We start from the raw sequence: 21,376 nt of genomic DNA on the forward strand, positions 1-21,376 counted from the left end.
ATAAAATATTTATCTGAAATTATTTGAGACAATAATTTATGTTTTAGAATTATTATTACATCTTTTAACTTGCAGGTACATTACTCGCTACTATAGACATTTTCTTGTTAAAGCCAAAACATTTCTAGTTTCTCAAGCATGTTTAGAGCTTCTTGAAATGAAACTTTTTGTATTTCCGTACTATCATCCTCATAATTATTTCCTTTCTCTTCTTATTTAATTATAGAAATGATTTCTTTTTTTGTTAAAACATACATGACTTGTTATTTATTTGGATGATTAAGGAAGAAATTAATATTCATTCGATTAGTGTAATGAAGTTGTCGAATCTGATCACTCAATTCTACCATGACTTTTTGATTCTTCTCATCCACTTCATTTGTAACTTGCAATTTATCGACATCGGGGGTCCTAATTTTGTAATGCTTAAAACAATTAGTAATTGTCTATGACTTCACATCAGTTGTCATGCAGCAACTGCATTTACAATTCCATCAAAGACAATTATCTTTGTTGGTTTCAAAACACGATATTCTATCCGTTTTAAAAGTAGGTAATTGAAGCGCTGAATTGAAACTCTAAAATTATTAAAATATGAATTAAAATCCTGATATTGTACTACTAAAACATGAATCATGAAATAAGAAATTTTTTTAACTACACCTCTATTAAGTTATAATCTGCTCGTAGTAATAAAATTAATTAATCCCCACCATTATGACTATAGAGAGGTTTTACTCTCTCTCTGTGTCTCTATATATATATATATATATCTCTCTCTCTCTCTCTCTCTCTCTCTCTCTCTCTCTCTCTGTCTATATATATATATATCCGAGAAGATTGATAGGAAAAAACAAAAAAAAAAATTAGTTGTAAAATGTAATATAAGTGTGGTATATTACTAAATTTGAGAGTTAAATATCACTCTTAGTAGGATTAGAGGATACTTGAATTGATGTGATTAGATAGATTTAGAGCATTGTGAGACACTACTTTTTTTCTTTGAGAGATGATGATATGTCTCTACGCCAACTCAGTTTTGGGGTTCTAGTCTCACATGCAATTGTTCTCGGCGGTCACACAACCAATTGACTTGTGTGAATGGTCTCATTTATGTGAAGATATTTGAAAAAAGAGATTTAATGGTACTGTATTATGCACCATATATGAGTGGGAGATGTTAGATTTTGGGCAATTTTCTAATCTCTCTATATTTATTAATTAAGTGGTTCTGATACTAGATAATGAACGTGAATGACGAATTACACTAAGAAACACAAAATCAAAATTACATATGTTCAAACAGCTTCTTCAAATTGTAAGGCCCTGTGACATCTGGAGCTCCACTCCACATCAGTTCTGAAATTTGCTTGTTGGCTCTTTCTGTAAGATGATCACCGTCAAAGAACAAATATTCACCGGGGTTATCACATAATTGATATTCTTTTATAGCTCTCTTCCCTCCACAGCTCAATATTCCTCTCAACGAACCAGTGCCACAACATGCCATCGCCTCCTTAAAACCTTCCAAACATGGACGAAAAATTGTTAAATTAGACTAGATCATGTTATGCTTTTCAGTTTGACGCAACGAAATTGTTAAACATTGTAAGATCAAACGACATACCATATTTTGATGGGTTGTTAATTCTTTCAGTTAAAGAAGCGTAGAAATCATGATTAGCATATCTGAATCCTTGCAGCTCACTCTCTAGTTCAAGAAGGACTTTAGAAAGTTCTTTGTTGTGTAATTTTACTGTCTCTGTAGCTTCCTCCAGGCAGGAACCTATGCTTTCAGCGTCAGGAACAAGTACTTTCATGCTTGGAATACAACCCAATGGCCCCAAGTTTAAGAACCCAAATTTCCTTCCACCTTTCTTGTATATTTCCTGACATAATTGGCACAAACTATACTTCAATAAATTCAAAGATAGAAAGGGATCCATCTCCAAGTAAATAAACTATAAATGATTAACTATAAAGTTAGATGCCATACTCTGATTATAGTTGTCACGTTGCCAATCACAGTCTCTACATACTCCTTTCTAGAGTTGAAAAATTGATGTACACTTGGATTTGTGGTGAAAATAACAGAGTAATCGTTGCTTCCAACGCTAATTAAGTAAACAGCTTTGGATAAGAAAGTTTTGGCTCCTTCATCACCTAGTTTCTGCTTCAACTGCTTCTCCACAATGTTGAAATAACTTAACTGAGTTCTAAGGTCTATCACCTGGAATTTGGAAAAAAAAAAAAAAATTTTTACTATGTTATTCTTTTCGTAATATATCACTGAAATTAATTAAGTACTTTGGAAGAAGATTTTGCTAATTCTACCCATTCTTCAAGCTTAATCAATCAGTCACATCACTTACTAATCCTTGATGAGTCTCAGATAAAACACCAGCTCCGGCAGATGCAAAGTTCACCCCAGAGGTAGATTGATGATTAGAAGACTGCAAATATGGTGAAATCAAGGGTAATTTTGCATACTCAGCTGCAGCAGAGTTATAATTGTACAAATGGATCAGTCATTCAGTTCCTCTCCAAGAAAATTAACAACATACTGATATAATATTCTTACCAATAAAATCTGGAGTTAAACGGCCATCCGAAAATCTGCCAGTAGGATAATTAAAGAAGGTTTTACCGAAGGGCCAGAAATTTGCTTGATAATAAGTTGTGGTGTTTATATAGTTATTGTTTCCAGCATCAAAATGCGAATCTCCAAAGATGAATAACGCAACATGTTTTGTAGGCAACGGTAGGTGACCACGACGAATGATCGAAATGACCAAACTTAAACAAAGCACCACAAAACAGATAACCAAACTTAATCTTGTCATGGGATAATTGATCGTGCTGCTTAAATTATATTCTCTTCAAAATCTTAATTAACTGCTCGTATTGATGGTTGATAAGGATTATGTGGCTCTGGCTACAATGTCGCTGCTGGAGGTTGAAGCATCTAATTAAAGATTTTCATTGAAAATTGATTGCTGGTTGGCCTGGTTTATTCATTTTTATTGATGGATAGTGATATGCAAACAACTCTGTAACAACTCTAATTAACTCTTTCTTTTTTAACTTATTTCTAGTGTTGACCAAGTGCAACTTATATTTTCTTATGAATTTGTATTTGAAGCTTGGGCAACAAGATGTTTACTTAATTTTTTTATGATTTCTCATCAGACAGCTTGCGAATATCTTATTTATTTCTCATTATTGTACTTATCCTCTTTAAGCTTGGGCAGCAAGATAGTTTAATTTGATAAAAGAGCAAAGGGGTCTAATTTTTCTGAGTTTAAGTTTTCTCTAGGCACTAATAGAAGTGACTACTGAGAGGATTTATCCGGTTATTCACTTCAGAGCCCCATTGGATTAGTTGGGTTGCCTAATCATAAAAGAGCAAAGGATCCAATATGAGTTCTTGAGTTTGAGTCCCCTCAAACATTAATAGGGGTAGTCACTGAGGGAATTTATCAGATCATTCACTTCAAGGCCTTGGGGGATTAGTTAAGATACGTGCAAGCTAGGTTGAACACCCTAGTTAACCGAAAAAAAAAAAAAAAAAAATAGCTTAATTTGGAAGCCGATTGGAAGCTTAGGCACTCCATTTAATTAGTTTTATGTTTGACACAAGACTTAAGAGGCTTACCAAATTAATCTTTGACACCAGGATTTGATCACCTATGTACTATTGAGCAATATAACTCTTACAAATTATTTATAAAAACTGATTTCATTTGTTTCGTAACCTTTTAAATTAGTAATATTTACCTCAGTTATTATTAACTGGTTCAAAAAAAATAAAACTGTGGAGGGGTAAATTTCTCAATGATACAAAAAGTGGTTGTACTGAAAGTTCAAGTAAGGAAGGAAGGAATTTATATATATATATATATATATATAACAATAAAATATTAAAAATTTAAATAATATGCTTATTCAATATAATTACAATTGTTCTTAAGGCATTTTCATGTTTTAAAAATAATGCATAATAACATCATTGTCAATGTTTTTAAGTATAATGATTTTCCGTATATCTAACCAAATTATCACTCAATCATTGATTTCATATTCGATTCCATGGATCTTTTACAATAGTAACTGCTAGAATTAATCTCAAAAAGTATAGGAAAGATAATGTAAATGATATGATTATATCAACAAAGTATTAAAAAAAAAAAAAAATTAATTAATTAATTAAATTAAATTAAATTAAATTTAAAATTAATGTTAGAACACATAGAGGTCAGAGTTTCTAGTTTTTAATCTACAGGTGTTTACAAATTGCCTCATATTAAAAATTCATACACATCTAAAACTTAAGAAAATTTCTAAAATTCAAATGTTAACCACTTTCAGTAAAAAATTTGTGGCCTAATTCTATGCGATTGACTAGATGTTGTAAAAAATACCAGTTTATGCTATTAAAAAAAAAAAAAAAAAAAGTGTTAATGCTAGATTTTGACACCAACTATTCATACGTGCAAAGTGTTAAGCGGACTTAAAAATTACACGTAAACTGGAAAATGAAATAAACAAAAGAGAGACGATTTTTAAAGTTGTTCGAATGCTCAAAGCAAATCCTACGTCCACAATCTTTTTATTTATGAGAGAGTACAATCAGGTTGCACATAGCAATCAGAAAGAAAAAAAATACAAAGAGGGAGAAAGAGAGTGTTTAAGTTATCAGAACTAGAATCTCGAAAAATAGAGAGGAGCTCTTTATTTATAGTAAGAGATTTCTGGATAATGATTATGGGTTTGCCAGCAGGCAGGTGCCGTACAGTTCCTACCCTGCTTCCCATTGGCCGGTTGCACAGAAGATATCCTTAAATCACACAGGGCTTGGGCAAGTGGGTGACTCCCAACCACTCACTCGCCAGGCCTTTACCTGCCAAGCTGATGACAGCCTTACTCCTTCTGTCCTTGGACGACGTGGCAGCACCTGGACGGCACAATGCCTTCCTCAATTATGATTGGTCCTTACTGACGCAAGCCTACATCAGCCCTAATTTTTTAGGCATACCAAAAGCCCCCCAATTCTTAAAGTTCAAGGCTTGAACTTTGGGAACTTCATGATTATGCTATGATTTGGCCCATTCCGCGGATCACTTGCGCGAGCTGCAAGCGGAGAGTGGCTGAAATAACATGAAGTTCACGATTTTTACTCGACTAGCGAACTGAGTGAAGGTCGCGACGTGGGCTTGGTGAACTTCACAAGCGACCTGAGATGATCATCCCTTAAAGGTTCAACAACCTGGGGTCAGATCCTGCTCAGTGCTATACCAACATGCTTCAAACTTTGCCCATCACTCTCGACCTGAAAACACTTAGAAAATTCCTGTCGAAAATCAGAGATCACTTCACTTTCGAGCTCAGTACATAGAGAAGAGTATTTCATTTGAACGATCTCTTCAGATGTAATCCGCGTTGCGCTTAACAGCTGGCTTGTTCAATAAAGTAAGATTTATCTGACAAACGTGTCTTTGCGCAATAAGCGTCAGCCATGAGCATTAAATGCAAGCCATGCTGAAATGACATTCACTTTTGAAGCATTAATGCGGATGAGGGTGCATTCAATGCAGTGAAGATAACCATGCCAACGTTTGATCTCTCCAATGGAAGGAAACGTCGATTGATCTTCACGAAGCGTGAAGGTTACTCTTCATAAGGATTGGCAACACGTGGTTGCATCTAACAGCTAGGAACGCGTCCCGTCCAAACGTCGCTTGCAAAGGAAACCAAGCTTCACCTTCTTCCCTATAAAAACCAAATTCCATTTCACCATTTTCACAGAACTCAAATCTTCAAAGAGAAAAAAACAGAGTTTTTTGCACTCAAAAAACCAGTTCATCTTTCTTCCGGTTGATGCGCGCTCACTGCTATGACAAAACATTCATCCCCAGCAACCAAGAGGTAAGGAATACTGTTCCCTTTCTTCTTTTCATTCCTGTTAAAAACTCAATTTTTTCACAACAATGGTGGGTTTGAATGACTGGTAAATTTTTATGATGCACATCCTTTGGTAGTGTTCAAAAAGGAACACTCTTAAAAATTGAAAACCTAAGGCACAGATCTTTGAGAACTCATTCTCAAGGATGTTTAGGGGGTTTAGGCGTTAAGGAAGGAAAATCAGGGTTTTTCTTACTCTTTCGAGTCGTCGTATGAAACACTGCGTACGGAGACTGAGTCACCTCTTCGTGTCTCACATTTTCAGACTTTTAGAGCACTGGACGCTTTGAAGATAATAATAGCTAGTGGAACCAGCTCGCAGCCCCCAAGCACCTCGACAGGTCCCACACAGGTGGTGCTATCAGTAGCCACTGCAGATGAGATTCAAAAGGCTGTAGATCAGTTTGCGATCAACGTAAACGTCTACCAACATAGGAAGCACACCGCTCAGGACCCTCCAGAGGGAATGGCTGCGATCTCAAAGTCAATCTTCAAATGCGGGGTGACAATATCTTTTCACCCCTTTATCAAATCAATCCTCGATCACTCAAAGGTTGCACCATTCCAACTGACGCCCAATGCGTATATGATAGTGATTGCTATGTATATCACATGTCGAGAACACGATCTCAGCGAGTTAACAACTTAGAACTCGCACGCGCTTACTACTTGAAGAAAATCAAGGACAAAGATTCCTTCTATCTCTCTAAGCAATCTATGATCGAGGGAGGGATATTTGTTTACCCCAGCAACGTTGGGGCTTATGACACGAAATATTTCTTCTTCGAGTATGATGGTGTTTGAAAATTTAGGAAGCCGAGTAGGTTTTTCCCTTTGGTTTTCCAAACTGACCATCCTTTCCTTTAATTTTCTTTCGGTAGTTAAGACTAATGGAATTTTTCTTTTTGTAGAGAACAAGACAACCAGGTTGTTGGCTCTAGCAGATTTCAGCTGCATTGAAGCGTTTGGTTGTTTACCTAATCAGAGTCGCGATGCAAAACTACTCGTGACCACTGCCAACCTACAAAAATACGGTTTCTTCAACCCCGAGGCATCTTTAAAAGCTCCAGGCTGTAAGTATCTTTGCATCCTGAAGAACTTTTAGCTTGTAACAACTTCTTTCTACTATCATATTCATAAAATATATCAATAAAAAGACAAGTATATTTATCAAAAGGGTTGGGTCCAAAAATTTTCTTTACTTAATAAATACATTCTTTACATAGTACAACATCATTTGTACAAACGACTCTAAAAAAGATAGTGGACAGTGCCGCCAAGTCTCCCCGCTTCCCGACGTCCATCCGACCAGGTCCTCACCTATGCCCTGTACAACAAAGAAAACAACGGAGTGAGCACAAAGATGCTCAGTAAGTAAATCTTCTACGCTATAATCCCCGTGCATTACTCATCAATTCTTTTCATACTCTTGTCACTTTCTCTAATTCTAGTTCTCGCTATTCTTTTTCTTTCTTTCTATTCTCATCACCCATAGAGAATATCATAACCATGCATGGACGACATATTAAAGCATAACAATGCATTTTCTTTATTTTCTTTTCTTTCTATTCTTTTCTTATTCTTATTCTTATTCTTTGCCGGTCTTGGTCGATGCATGGATTCGGAACCCTTCGTCATGTGAGTGTACTCTCTCTCGTGTATAGCCCTGTATTCTCACGGCTATACAAATTCTTTTTCTCATTCTCATTCCGCTCTCTCATGGCGGAGACTGCTTTCTCTCTTATGGCGGTTTACATGCGGGTAACTCTACACTCACGGATTCCCCATCGCACGACCTATTTTTTTTTTTTTTTTTCTGTAGCACTTAATAATCATTTTATTCTCTAATGCTAGTTCTTTCTTTCTCTTTATTCTAAGAGAATTGGTTCTTTTCTTTATCTCTATTCTTAGAGTGTTTCTTTCTCATTTCTCATATTCTTTCTCATGTGATTACTCAATTAAACATATGCATAAGGATGGCTCATGCCTAAAATCTTTCTCATATGTATTCATGATATGCAAACATGCTATGTTGCATAAAGTAAGGTTCTCTACTTCTACTCATGCTTCTTTTAGACATTTCATCAAACAATATGTGTGCAAACATAAACTCTATTCTAATTTTTAGTGATACTTCTTTCTTAATCATCCAAAATAGGAGTTCAACTCCTTTAAATCATCACACATCCTGCACAGAAAACACACTTCAAATATTCCCCTCAAATTCTTCTAATTCTATCCATACTTCTACCAAAATTTAATAACACAATCCACCCTTCTCATGGTGGAAATTCTTTCATATAACAACATTGAACTCATTCATGAATTCATCAACTCATTTCAAACATAAAAATTCAAGCATGAATCATATATAAAATCTCTACAAATCATTCAATCAAGCAAATCACAGCTTAGGGGGATTTACTTACCTTAAGCTCAAGGAGAAACCACTTAAGCTCTCTACTCTTGATGGCTTGAAACTTCCTCTTAAACCTTCAATACAAAATCAATAAGGATTCTACTCTTTCAACAATAAAACTTACATCTAGAGTAAGGATTCTCACCTTTTAGTGCTTAGGATCAACTTGTAACAATTTCTAGTCAAAAGCTCTTCAAAGATCCTTGGAAAATTGAATGAAAATTTGAGAGAAATGAAGGATGAAAGAGGCGGTGGAGAAGAAACAAATGAAAGGGATTCTAAAGCTAAACCCTTAATATCTAATATTTTCTCCACTCTTTCACAATATACCCTTGCTCCTTCTTTGAAATTCCACCTAAGACCTTTTATTCTTTGCAAAAACAACCCCATTCAAACTATTCTCCATGCAATTTCCTTGCATTTCACTCCCCACTTTTCCTGCTAATTAGGGGTAGAATGGTCATTGAGTCTCAAAAGGAAGAATTCTCTAAAACTCAAGGGAAAAATTCAGCCAAGTCTTCGCCGCGGCGAAAACTCACAGCAGCTACACGGGGATGTAGCACTTCATTGTCACGACAAAGCTTCTTCTTTGCCCCGGCGAAGACTATAACATCAAGACTTCGTCAAGTCTTCAATTTTCAAGGCAATCACTCAACCAAACCAATACACCCTTTCAACTAAGGGTAAACCAAGTAATATTAACAACATACGGACTCAAATGAGGATAACTCAACAAACATTCAAGCCATTCATCAAATCTTAACTACGTACCTCAAGTGGGGCGTTACATAGCTTTGCACCAAAGAGGACATTTTTGCTAACACATTTTCATTGCGTGCAATGACCATGCCACCAAAGGTTTCGAAGCCTCCTGCAAGGGCTGGGGGGTTTGCATTCCCCCGAGTCAACCCAACTAAGCCAGTTAAGGCAACCCCCAACATCACCCCCGTAGGAGAGGTACGAATCGGCGCCATAAGGCAACCCACAGAGCAACACACAGAAGCTTCTCGGCCCGTGGTTGCTCATGCCATGAAGCAGAAAACCATGGGCCATAAGACCAAGAAAAGGAAATAACTGACCATCGAGAAGGAAACGGAGTCGGAGCCAGAAGGCTTCGGGGTGTTGCTAGAGAGGACTCAACCCTACCCCGTCACTCTCTCAGGAGTTCCCCTGATGGGCCCCCTTAGCACTTAGGCAACCCCCGAGAGCTCGCGCAAGGGAGCAGGGCGACCACGACCGCTCAGAAAAAGCGGGCAAACAACTGGTTTAGGACATACCTGCCCCATCGGGGCCAGATTTGTTTGTGTTGGATTCCTTAGGGTAACTGCCAGAGCACTTGCAGCCAATAATGTACACCCTGCTGGAGTGCTAGCTTGCCAAAGCCTTGGAGGAGTTCATGGCCTCCCGACCTACCGACCTGGTGGCTACAACGCTTTAGTTGCACAGTCATGTAAAACGGCATGTTCTCTTTGAGAACTTTCTTAGCTCTTTATGATTTTCAAAAAAGGAAACTGACTTTTATCTCTTTTCCCATACAGTCCCTACTCGCCCTGACTGTGGCCCAGTAGAAGATCGATATGGACTCTGCCGGCAATCTCCACGAGCTGAAGGAAAAGAATGCCAAGTTGAAGCAAGACCTCACGACCATGGATGCAGAGGCTAAAGCAGCTCGCATCCGGATAGATCAGTACCTGGCAGAGAAAGATTCTGCACTTTGGGCTATGGACTTTCAGAAGGTTTAGCTCAAGAAGAGGGACGGGGGCAACAAAGAGCTCTAGTGAACAGTGGCAAGACTTACCAAGGAGTTGAGCGAGAGAGAGAAAGAGCTGAAGGTGAGCACCGATAATGTGAAGATGGCGAAGGAGAGTCAGGCTCAACTGTGGGAGAACTCTAAGAAGCAAAAGAGGGTGATGAAGCAACAAAACCTTGAGCTCGAGAAGACGGCTGCTCACTGAGCAATACAAGCCATTTACAACTTGCGGCCAAGGAACCCCGAGATGGACATCTTTGACCTTCCGAACGAATACCAGTCCATCCTTATTTCCATGCTTCAGGCTGAAGAGGCCGAGCAACAGGAGGAACAGAAACCTCCTCCGGAAGATGATTAGCCTAGCATTCCCAAAGATCAAACGAACAATCCAAAGGCTGACGATCATCCAGAGGCTGACGATCATCCAGAGGATCAGAAGATCGATCTCGGGGGACCTGGAGATGAAGACCAATGATTGCCCTTTTTTTTGTCCTTGTAGTTCTCCCAGCTTTTTAGCTTTTTGTAACTCTGGTCGCTCTCTTGTACATACTTTTTTAATATATAAAGAAACTATTGCTCATTTGAGATAGCACTTTTGTAACTCAAGCACTTCATAAAACAAATATGACTTATCTGACCATTGAACTTGCAAAATGTTATAAAGAACAAGATTATTAACAAAAGACTTGAGATCACAACACAAGTTTTTCTTCGGGAAGAAGTAGAACAATCTTATTCATAATACTTACAAGAAGGAAAATTTTACAAGTTCAAAGAAATAAGCAAAGTTGTAAGCAAGTTCGGAATTACTGATAATAGAACATCATTCCAAGCTCGCGACACTTTGAAACCATTGAGCCTTTTAAGGTGATACGTCCTAGGTCATATTACCTTTCTGATGCGGTACGAACCTTCTCAATCGGGTCCCAATACCCCCGCACTCGGTTCCTTTGTACCAAAAAGGACTTCTTTCAGACCAGGTTGCCAACCTGAAAGTCCCTTCTCCTGACCTTGGAATCAAATAATCTTTTTGCCTATTGTTGGTAGGAAGCTATCCTTAACCGAGCTTTGTCACAGTGTTCTTCAGCCAAGTTCAAACTTGCAAACAAGAGTGCTTTATTGTTTGCCTCGTTAAAAAATTCCCTTCAAAGTGAATCAGTTCCTACTTCCATTGGGATCATCGCCTCGCAGCCATACGCTAGCGAGAAAGGTGTTTCTGAAGTAGAGGTTCTCGAAGTTGTCATATATGCCCATAGGACTTCTAGGAGATCATCGACCCAATTGCCCTTGGTTGCGCCAAGCTTGGCCTTCAATGTATGCTTAATTTGTTGACAGCTTCAAACTGACCATTGGCTTGCGATCTTGCTACTGAGGCAAACTTTTTATGAATCCCCAGCTCATCGCATAACTGCTTGAATTCGTCAATGTTGAACTATTTCCCATTATCAAAGATGAGCGTATGAGGAATCCTGTAGCGGCACACTATGTTCTTGAAGACAAAGTCTTTGAGCTTTTTGGTAGTGATCGCGGCTAAAGGCTCAGCTTCGACACACTTAGTGAAATAATCCACTGTGACCACTGCATACTTAACACCCCATTTACAGGCCGACATGGGCCCGATGAGATCTATTCCCCACATAGAGAATGGTCAGGGACTGGTCATTGTCGTTAGCTGGTAAGAAAGAGCTTGCGGAACATTCGCGAACCTCTAGCACTTGTCACACTTCTTCATAAAGTTGAAGGCGTCCTCATGAAGTAGGGGCCAATAATATCCCCGTCGGATAATTTTATTGGTGAGAGATCGTGCAATAGTGTGATTACCGCAGATCCCTTCATGTATCTCCCTCATGATGTAGTCTGCTTCATCATTGGTTACACATTGGAGGAGGGGAGTGCTAAACCCTTGCTTGTATAGCTGATTCCCAATTAGTGTGTAACGAGTAGTTCTAGTTTGCAGGATTCTTGCCTCAGTTTTATCCCTGGACAGAGACCTATCTCAAAGATACTGAATAATTGGAGTCATCTAGGAAATAGATTCAGTCATAGCTACGACTTGCTCAGGCGAGCTGATGCTGGGAACCTCAATGGACCAAATTGGAATGTTGTCCGAGACATCGGAGTCTAGCAAGGAGGCTATTTTTGCCAAAGCATCCGCAACAAAGTTACTATCTCTCATAATTTGACTGACCATATAATGCTCAGAATCTTCAGCCTCAATTGTAGTCTTCCAGAGAGCGGTCGAGGTCTTATCACTCTTTACCACCTCAATAGATTTACGGGTATAAGACGCCTTCTTACTAACTTTATTTCTTAATCTTTAGTTTATTGTTTTCTAAGCTGATAGAAATTTCTTTTGCTATATTTTTATGTTGTTTGATGTGTTATATTTTTAATTAAGATCTCTTATCTTTGTATGAAATCTTTAAATCTTACCCAGATTTTTTTTTTTTTTTTTGGGTTATAATTTATTTTGGTCAAAGTTCGTTATTTTGTTGTTTGATTTAGGTTTTGAGAGTATTATTCATAATAATTTGATAAATTTACATGTATAGTACATGATGGTAAAATCTTATGGCTCAGTATGATCTCGGAATTTTATTATTCTAAGAAGAATTTTCTTGGCAGCTTTTTCTAGTTTTCTTGATTTTGGCTATCATTTGTTACAAATTTATTCTTTAATATGCTACTGAAGTTTTTTAAAATCATTGGAAACTGCTCAAGAAATATACTGAATCTGGAGCCTTTTATAATTGAAATGTGTGGAGATTACAGGTTTCAAAAAACAAATATGGGTGTGGATCGAATCTCATACCTACCTCCTTTCATCATTCATCAAATTATGTCTCACCTCTCCAGTGATGGAGTTGTCGACTACTTCAGCATTAATAGGCGATTTTGGGCTTTTCCATGTATAACCGCTGTAGGATTTCTTTTAAGTTACTAATTCCTTATTGGATTGGGCTTAGGAATAGGAATCCTTGTAAAACTAGGTTTAGTCTCTTAAACCTAGTATATAAACATATTTTTCTCTTGTTATGGGTGTGATAGCAAATCATAGGGCAATTCATTCATTGTAAACGAGAGAGGTGAGACATATTACAATAATATTGACTCAGTTGGACGTAGCCCATATTGGGTGAACCAGGGTAAATCACGCGTGTTATTTTCTTTGTTTACTGTTTGATTTTTTTTACTGTTATATTTTGTTCCTATTGTTGTCTTTATTTCGTTCATCCAGAAAACAGGTAGCTCAAACAAGTATCTTATCGAAGAGATGGAATTACTTGCAGGCATCATTCCCTATCTTTAATTTTGATGAAACTGACTTGTTTCAATCAGAATTTGATAGGTATATGGCAAGTGATGAAATATATCGTGACGTATAGAAAATTTTATGAAATTTATTGATGTCTGCCTGCTTCGATTTTGTGAGCATAATGTTTCTATGCTGACATTTAGGTTATTTATAACTCTTGTTGATGTTGAAGGATTGCCTTGTTCTATTGACAAATGGATAAGATTGGCTGCAGAGAAGGATGTGAAAGAGTTAGATATTACTATTAAAACAGATGATAAGAAGCTGTACATTTTCCCTCACATAATCTATTCTGCTAAACTATTAACTACTTTAAAGCTAAATGGCTTTAAGTTTGAGAAGCCACCTGATACAATAAGGTTCTTTTTTCTCAAAAAATTAGAACTAGTTAGAGTCCACATAAGTGAACCAGTGGTGGAAAAGCTTACTAGTGAATGTGTTTTGCTTGAAGAATTATATTTTCGCCATTGTTGGGGTTTGAAATGTGTTTGCATTTGTAAACCTGATGAGCTCAAGATTTTGCAGATTCACATAGCCCTCAGTGAACTTGAAAGAGTTAAAGTTGATATTCTAGGTCTTCAACAATTAGATCTTGTGTTGTACCAAAGGTTATGTGAGATTGACGTGAGTGGGTGTTCACAATTGAAAGATTTGCGTCTTGCATGTTGTCTTTTTTGTGACGAAGAGTTTCATTACCTTCTCTCACAGTTTCGTCATTAAAAGGATTAAAATTGCAAGTGATCGACTTAAAAATTTAAGTATCGGTTACTGCAGTGATTTGGAGGCAATTGATGTTGATCCTCCAAATTTACTTTCCTTTGATTACGAATATAATTCAGTTCCTTTATCCTCAATGAATGCTCCATGTCCATCGAAAGTTAGACTAGTGATTGAACATGATCTTGACACTAATTGGTATCTTAAGTTGAAGAAATTTTTAGCAGTGTCTTCAGAGATTAAAGAACTAACTTTACGTTGCACGTTGAATGAGGTATGTCTGTCAGTACAATGTAATTGATTTTAAACATTTCGCTTGTATCTTTGCATTTTATATTATTATTAATTTATTTTTCTTTCATTGTTCTTGTTTGTTGCAATATGTCAAGGTTTCATTCGATTTGGAAGAATTCCGAAATGGTTCACCTTCACCACCCTGTAAATTTGGTTATGTGTCTTTATCTCCAACCATATTATCATCAGATTATGGAGCTTTGTTGGATGCTCTTCTTTGGATTTGCTATCCCAAGTGTTTGGTTGTTGAGGCATGGAATAACGATCACATCAACCTCATTGAGGTACAATCATCTTATCATTGATAGTTTTTCTTCTTTATTTGTTTATTTTTTGCATAGTTCCTTGTTTCTCGAAGATGATGACATATTGTCATTATTGATTTTTTGGTTTAAGTACCAGAAGAGTTATTGATTTGCTTATGTAAAGATTTGATGAGGTGAGACGAAAAACAAGGGTAAGAACAGAAGTAGAATTTAATCTTAAACAGGGGGCACCAAATTTGGTTAACTGCAACTATTTAACACATTTACTTTGTATGGGCCATGGGTTGGTCTAGACTCTAGGACAATGTTTTAATAACCAACCCGAGGTAAAACCCGATAAAGTTACTGGGTTTCGGGTTAACCGATTTGATCGGACCAGGTTTCAAAAAATTTAAAATTTAACAAATAATCTCTAAAAGTTTGTTAAGTCCTTATAGGTTTAAAATTTAGTAAACACACCCCAAATATAAATCAGCGATCGATTAGTTGGCGGCAGCGACACACCAAATATAGTCCAAATCATCGCTTGAGCCTATTCCCTAGAAAATCTATCCAAGATCTGATCGAAATTAGTTCAATTTTGGCCAGATCTCACCGATGCGGCATCGACATTCCAGACTAGATCTCACCATCACCAGCATCAACAACCCTCCCCATCACCATGAAAATATTCCCCTCAACCTCCTGACCAAAACCCATCTCACCCCACCCCCGTTCACCCCTCCAATCACCGAAAAAAGCCACCTATTGTCGCCTATCGTTTTTTTTTTCAATTTTCAATCAATTCACTCACCAGAAATCACTTCCGTCGCCACTATTGCACTCACCGACACTTCATCTTCAAAATCCCCAACATCTCGGCTTTCAATTGTTCGCCGATCACCATCCCAAATTCTAGGGTTTTCAGTGAATAGGGAAAGTGGTAACCCGGCCCAGTGAAGGCTCCAAGTCCCTGTTGAAACGGTTCAACCAACTGAGATGGGTTTTAAAACACAGCTCTAGACATTGACACAAATGGGGATGCAAAAATGTTGGGCATTTTAGGAATATGTCAAGTTTTTATTTATATTTTTTTTCCTGTGAGGTCTGAAAATAAACTTATCTTTTGTACGTATCCTAAATATTAATCGCAAATTTCACATCCATAACCATAAGCCCCTTCTAATCCTACTTTTGAAATTTTTGATATCAATTTTTTTATAATAATTGTTAATATTCTTTTAATTATAAATGTAATGAAAAAGGAAAGTGATACTTTACATTAAAACCTAATTAGGAACATTTTACAAAAATTTGACCAAATCCATTGTAGTTAAAAAAATTGGAAAGACCAAAATTTCTTTTTCCTCGAAAATATTTACGGGTTATGTTATGTGCTCACAAGTATAATATATTCACCCTTTTTACTAAGTATACGCATTATTTAATTTTAGAGATGATTTTTTTTTTTCCATCAATATTTACATTATATTATATTTGTGTAGTTAAGTCATTGAAAATAATTTCATCAGAGCTAGGCAGACAATATCATTACGAGATTTTAAAGTTTTTGCTGTTTTGAAAATTTATCTAATTAAAGACTTTTATTTTAATATATTTGTTAATTTTAAAATTATGTTAAAATTAAATATTATAAAAAGTTGGTATATATAGTCTCATGTGCAATTATACATAACGTGCACTCCACACTAATATACATGATCAACATATGTCAAGTGATTAAACAATAGCTTTTATTAAAGACTTTCTGTTGTGATTGTGTTTCTAATAATATTGTAATCTCTGTTATGACCCTGATTGCTTGCAAAATTTGGAAAGAATGCTATCTATCAAAGCTAAATTCTGAAAACAGTTACAAGAGTTGGAAAACTAATAGTAGAACAATATAATTTACATGAACATTTCAAATAATTTTCTTATACAATACAACTCATTACAGTATGCCCCAATATTTCTCTTCTTTTTGTGATGAACCTCTTATTGTACACAAAATGAGATGACAATGATAAGTTATAGGAACCAATTAATTATGGAAACATCCTCTTCCAAGTGTAATCAAAGAGAGATAGTAAAAGACTTTTATGCGCTTTCTCATCCAATGCCTTTAGAAGACAAGCAACTTTGTAGAATCCGACTGACATCTATGCAAAGATTCTTCATTTACTTTTGATTTCATCTCATTCTTAGAAGGTTTTGGCCTTGTTAGAGCCAATGCATTGCCCATATGGCCAAGATAACACTCTAAATCCATCATTGGTAGTCCAGGCTTCTTGAGTTGGGAAAGAATAACTAGGAAGAAACCAACAATGTGTAAGTGAATTATGAACAAATAGTTATAGAGTAGATAATTGTCGGCGTAAATTATGAAGATATGCATAGATTTCCAATTGGAATCAGCAAAAAATGACCCCAAAGGCAGTGACCTGGTGTTATTTAAAAAAAAAATTGGCCCTTCATTTAAGCAAATCAATAATTTCTAGGGCCTTATTTCCACAGAAAATCATACCATTATTAGAAGATAAAGGAAAGGCATCTTACCCTAGTCCATTTTTAGACCAAGAAACTTCATAGACTCCACCGGCAGTTTGAAATCCCATATCGACCAAATCATGATAGATCACCGTTGCAGCCACTGGATATTGACACCAGACCATATTTCTCTTGCCTGCAATGTTTTCATGTCAACTATTGCATTAGGCAGCATCCCATTTACCGCTTCTCACTTTCGATCCATATTCTTTAAGACATTATTGTTAAAAACCACAAGCTCAAGCATACCTACAATAGAGACACCCTTGGTAAGTTGTAGCCTTTTAAGATTTGAACTTAATATATGTGTGTGTGTGTGTGTGTGTGTGTGTGTGTGTTAGGGATGAGCACAGGCCGGGGACCCCTCTCTCCGGCCCCAGTCCAAAAGCCCAAGGGGATTCCCCAGTCTCGACCCGTAGCCCGAACGGAGAATTCAGGGAATCCCCGAATTAGGCCCGATCCTCAAACGGGGAATTCAGAGAATCCCCGAAATCCCCGTCTGGGGTTTTGCATTATAATTTTTTTAAATTTTTAATGATTAAAAAAAATTTTGATTTATTATAATGAATTAAAATATTAAAATTATAATTATGATACATTATACATATATGTAAATATATTATATATTAATGGTATAAGATTATGTATTATTGTAGTAAGTAAATATATGATATTATGATCACGGATAATAGCATATTATATATAATATATAATGTATAATTTTTTTTTTTATAGCATATCATGTATAATGTATAATATATAATATCTTATAATAAATTCAAAATAAACTATACCATATATATTATAATGTCTCATTAATATTCTAAATAGTACATAATATTATACATAATGTATTACATATGATACATTATACATATATATTATAATAAATTCTAAATAAATAACTGCCATAATAAACAAGGGCAAATAGGTAATGGAATTGAAAATAATGATTCAATGAGGGACAAAAAAAAAAATTTATAATGATTTATTGATTTATTATAATTAATTAAAATATCAAATGATACATTATACATAAATAACATATATATTATGTATATCAAATGATACATTATACATATATAACATATTTATTATGTATTACAAATATATATAATGATTTATTATATTTAATCTAATTTTATTTATTACTTATTTGTATATAGTTTCATAAAATACTCACATAATTATAATTTGTTGTTGTATAATTTATGACTTCATTGATTGATTTTCAATTATTAAAATTAATATTAGATTAAATGGTTAAAATTAAATATTACTATGTGTATATATATTGTATGAGGCGAGGTCGGGCCGGGGCAAGACCAATCCCGTCTCTGAATTCGGGGACCAATTTTCGACCAGGGCCTGACCCAAATCTCGAATAATTCAAGGAAACTCCTCCCCATTCGGGCCGGATTGAGACGGGTCTCCGCGGGAACGGGTATTATGCCCATCCCTTATATATATATGTGTGTGTGTGTGTGTGTGTGTGTGTGTGTGTGTGAAAGAGTCCTAGAATCGTGAAAGGAAAGTTGCAAAACTTTCCAGAGAAAAAGAAACGAAAAACTGACAGAAAAACAGAGCAAGGAAAACTTGCTGAAGAAATATTCTTTTATAAACTGATTTTGAAAGAGAAAGTTACAATTTACTATACATGCAGTGCTTATTTATACACGTTCTAAATCGTAACTAAATCAGGCTAAAAACATAACGTAATCAAGTTGCAGAATTAGCAACGACTGTAACAAGAATTCATCAAGTTGCAGAGTCAGTTTCAACAACGGCTGTAACAGAATTCATCAAGTTGCAGAATTAGTTTTTAGCAACGGCTGTAACAGTAATCTGGTTGTAACAGAATCAGTTTGCAAAGGCAACTTGCATAATCAAGTTGCAGACTCAAGTTGATAGTATCTGTTTGTAACTGATCGGTTTGCCAATGTACGTGGTGAGATGAGTAGCTTATTACTTCTTATGCCATGCTGTACATGCACGTACCTTTGCACTGTAACATCCTCCCTCAAACTGAGCAGCAGTAAGCTGGGAAAGTTTGAAAAAACAGACGACTTACAAGTTTAGTTGTGATCTGAGGTATTACTCAAAAGGGTTAACTCGTTGCAAAAGAAAGTAGGAAACAGACTGTCCTCCCTGAAGCTCATAGGACAGTTGATAGTTGATTGTGTGTTCTCTCTAAAATGAATGAGAGAGATCAAGCGTAGTTTATCACACAACATTTGAAAACGTGTGATAGGCAGAGGTTTTGTAAGAATGTCTGCAATCTGGAATTCACTGGCTATGTACTGAACAGCTAATTTCTTTGAGAGAACCAAGTCTCGGACGTAATGTACATCAATTTCGATGTGCTTGGTCCGAGCATGAAATACAGGATTTGCGGCCAAGGCATTTGCACTCTTATTATCACACCATAATACTGATTGATTGGGAATAGAAATCTTTAATTCTTGCAACAATTGCTGAACCCAAACAAGTTCAGTAGAGGCTTGAGTAAGTGATCTGTATTCTGCTTCTGTAGAACTCAAAGCCACTACCTTTTGTTTGCGAGATACCCAGCTAATAAGATTGCCAAAGAGACAAATACAGAAGCCGCTAGTTGATTTTCTGTCATTCAGATCATTGGCCCAATCTGCATCAGCAAAGCCTTCTAATACTGGATTTTGGGAAAGCTGAAACTGAAGACCAACATCAAGAGTACCTTTGACATAACGGAGGACTCTTTTACAGGCAACCCAATGGGACATAGATGGACTTTGCAGAAACTGACTTAATCTATTCACAACAAATGCCAAATCCGGTCATGTCATTGTCAAATATTGCAGACTGCCAATAATACTTCTATACAGGACTGGGTTGTCAAATAAAATACTATCATCTTTAATAAATTTAGTGTTTGCAGCTATAGGAGTTGAACTAGCATTAGCATCAAACATACTAACCTTTTTTAGTAGATCAGCAGCATACTTGGATTGATTTAGGTGAATACCGGCATTGGTTCGCACTACTTCAAAACCAAGGAAGTAACTTAATTCTCCCAAATCTTTCAAGGCAAAGGTGTTATGTAATTCAATGACTAACTGCTGAATATAATCAAAGTCATTGCCCGTAATTAGAATGTCATCCACATATACTAATAAGTAAACAACCTTTGTGAATGAATGATGAATGAACAAGCTGCTGTCTGAGGAAGAATTCTGAAAATTCTTTTCCAACAGTACTCCTCTAAGCTTTTCAAACCAGGCGCGAGGGGCCTGCTTAAGGCCATACAAAGCTTTGTTCAACTTGCAGACATGGGCAGGCTTATTTGTGTCGATGAACCCAGCTGGTTGTGTCATGTAAACAACTTCAGTGAGATCACCATTTAAGAAGGCGTTGTTGATGTCAATTTGCTTTATTTTCCAGTTGAATTGGACAGCCAAAGCAAGGATGACTCTGATGGTACATGGCTTGACGACTGGAGCAAAAGTTTCAAAGTAGTTGATTCCAGGAGTTTGCTGAAATCCCTTAGCCACCAACCGTGCCTTGTACCTGGAAACACTACCATCCATGTTATACTTAATACGAAATACCCATTTATTATCTACCAGAGTCATTTGATTTTCATATGGAACTAACGTCCAGGTGTTATTGTTCTGCAGTGCATCAAATTCTTGTTTCATTGCTGAAAACCATTCTGGAGAGCTTAAGGCTGCATGTACATTTGTAGGTTCATGAGCTATTGTTGTAGAAGATGTCTCGGCAATCTCAGCAACCAAGGCATTTGTTTGACGTTGAGATCTGGTTATCATAGGATGTTTGTTGGCTTTCGACTGCTGTAAGGTTGATGAATTTTGAGATAAAGGAAGTTCAACCTCTAGATGAATTGTAGGGATTGATGAGGATATTTTATTATCCATAACTTTGTACAATCCTAGAGGCTGATGCTTTGCCGAGGTTGGGATATTTTCAGTGATATTTTCATCTGGAGTCTGACTTTGATATTGTGCTGAAGTAGAGGATGTTATCAAGTTGTCATCTAAGGATGCAGTTGCTGATTTTGGTAAGTTGGTATCAACGGTAGATGTGAGTGGAGCTGCAAGTTTATGTGGTGAAAGGTTAGTTGGTAGTGC

The 21,376-nt window shown here is 36.4% G+C and overlaps 1 protein-coding gene across 1 annotated transcript; it reads right to left on the minus strand.

Moving 5' to 3' along the window:
- Positions 1 to 1,196: 1,196 nt before the first annotated feature.
- LOC116128702 (GDSL esterase/lipase 1-like) lies at positions 1,197 to 3,015 on the minus strand. Its single transcript, XM_031414458.1, has 5 exons — positions 2,582 to 3,015; positions 2,373 to 2,494; positions 1,997 to 2,230; positions 1,628 to 1,889; positions 1,197 to 1,524 (listed from the first exon to the last, which is right to left on the minus strand). The coding sequence occupies exons 1-5, from the start codon at positions 2,841 to 2,843 to the stop codon at positions 1,289 to 1,291; spliced, it is 1,116 nt and encodes a 371-aa protein (XP_031270318.1). The 5' UTR covers positions 2,844 to 3,015; the 3' UTR covers positions 1,197 to 1,288.
- Between the last annotated feature and the right edge of the window lie 18,361 nt (positions 3,016 to 21,376).

The sequence above is a fragment of the Pistacia vera genome, unplaced genomic scaffold (genome assembly GCF_008641045.1).
Source record: "Pistacia vera cultivar Batoury unplaced genomic scaffold, PisVer_v2 Contig201, whole genome shotgun sequence".
NCBI classification, from domain to species: Eukaryota; Viridiplantae; Streptophyta; class Magnoliopsida; order Sapindales; family Anacardiaceae; genus Pistacia; species Pistacia vera.

Coding starts and splice junctions, on each gene's coding strand:
- LOC116128702 (XM_031414458.1), bottom strand. CDS start 2,843: ATGACAAGATTAAGTTTGGTTATCTGTTTTGTGGTGCTTTGTTTAAGT. Junction 2,495..2,581: donor TTTAACTCCAGATTTTATTG/GTAAGAATATTA, acceptor ACTCTGCTGCAG/CTGAGTATGCAAAATTACCC. Junction 2,231..2,372: donor CTGAGACTCATCAAGGATTA/GTAAGTGATGTG, acceptor TCCAAATTCCAG/GTGATAGACCTTAGAACTCA.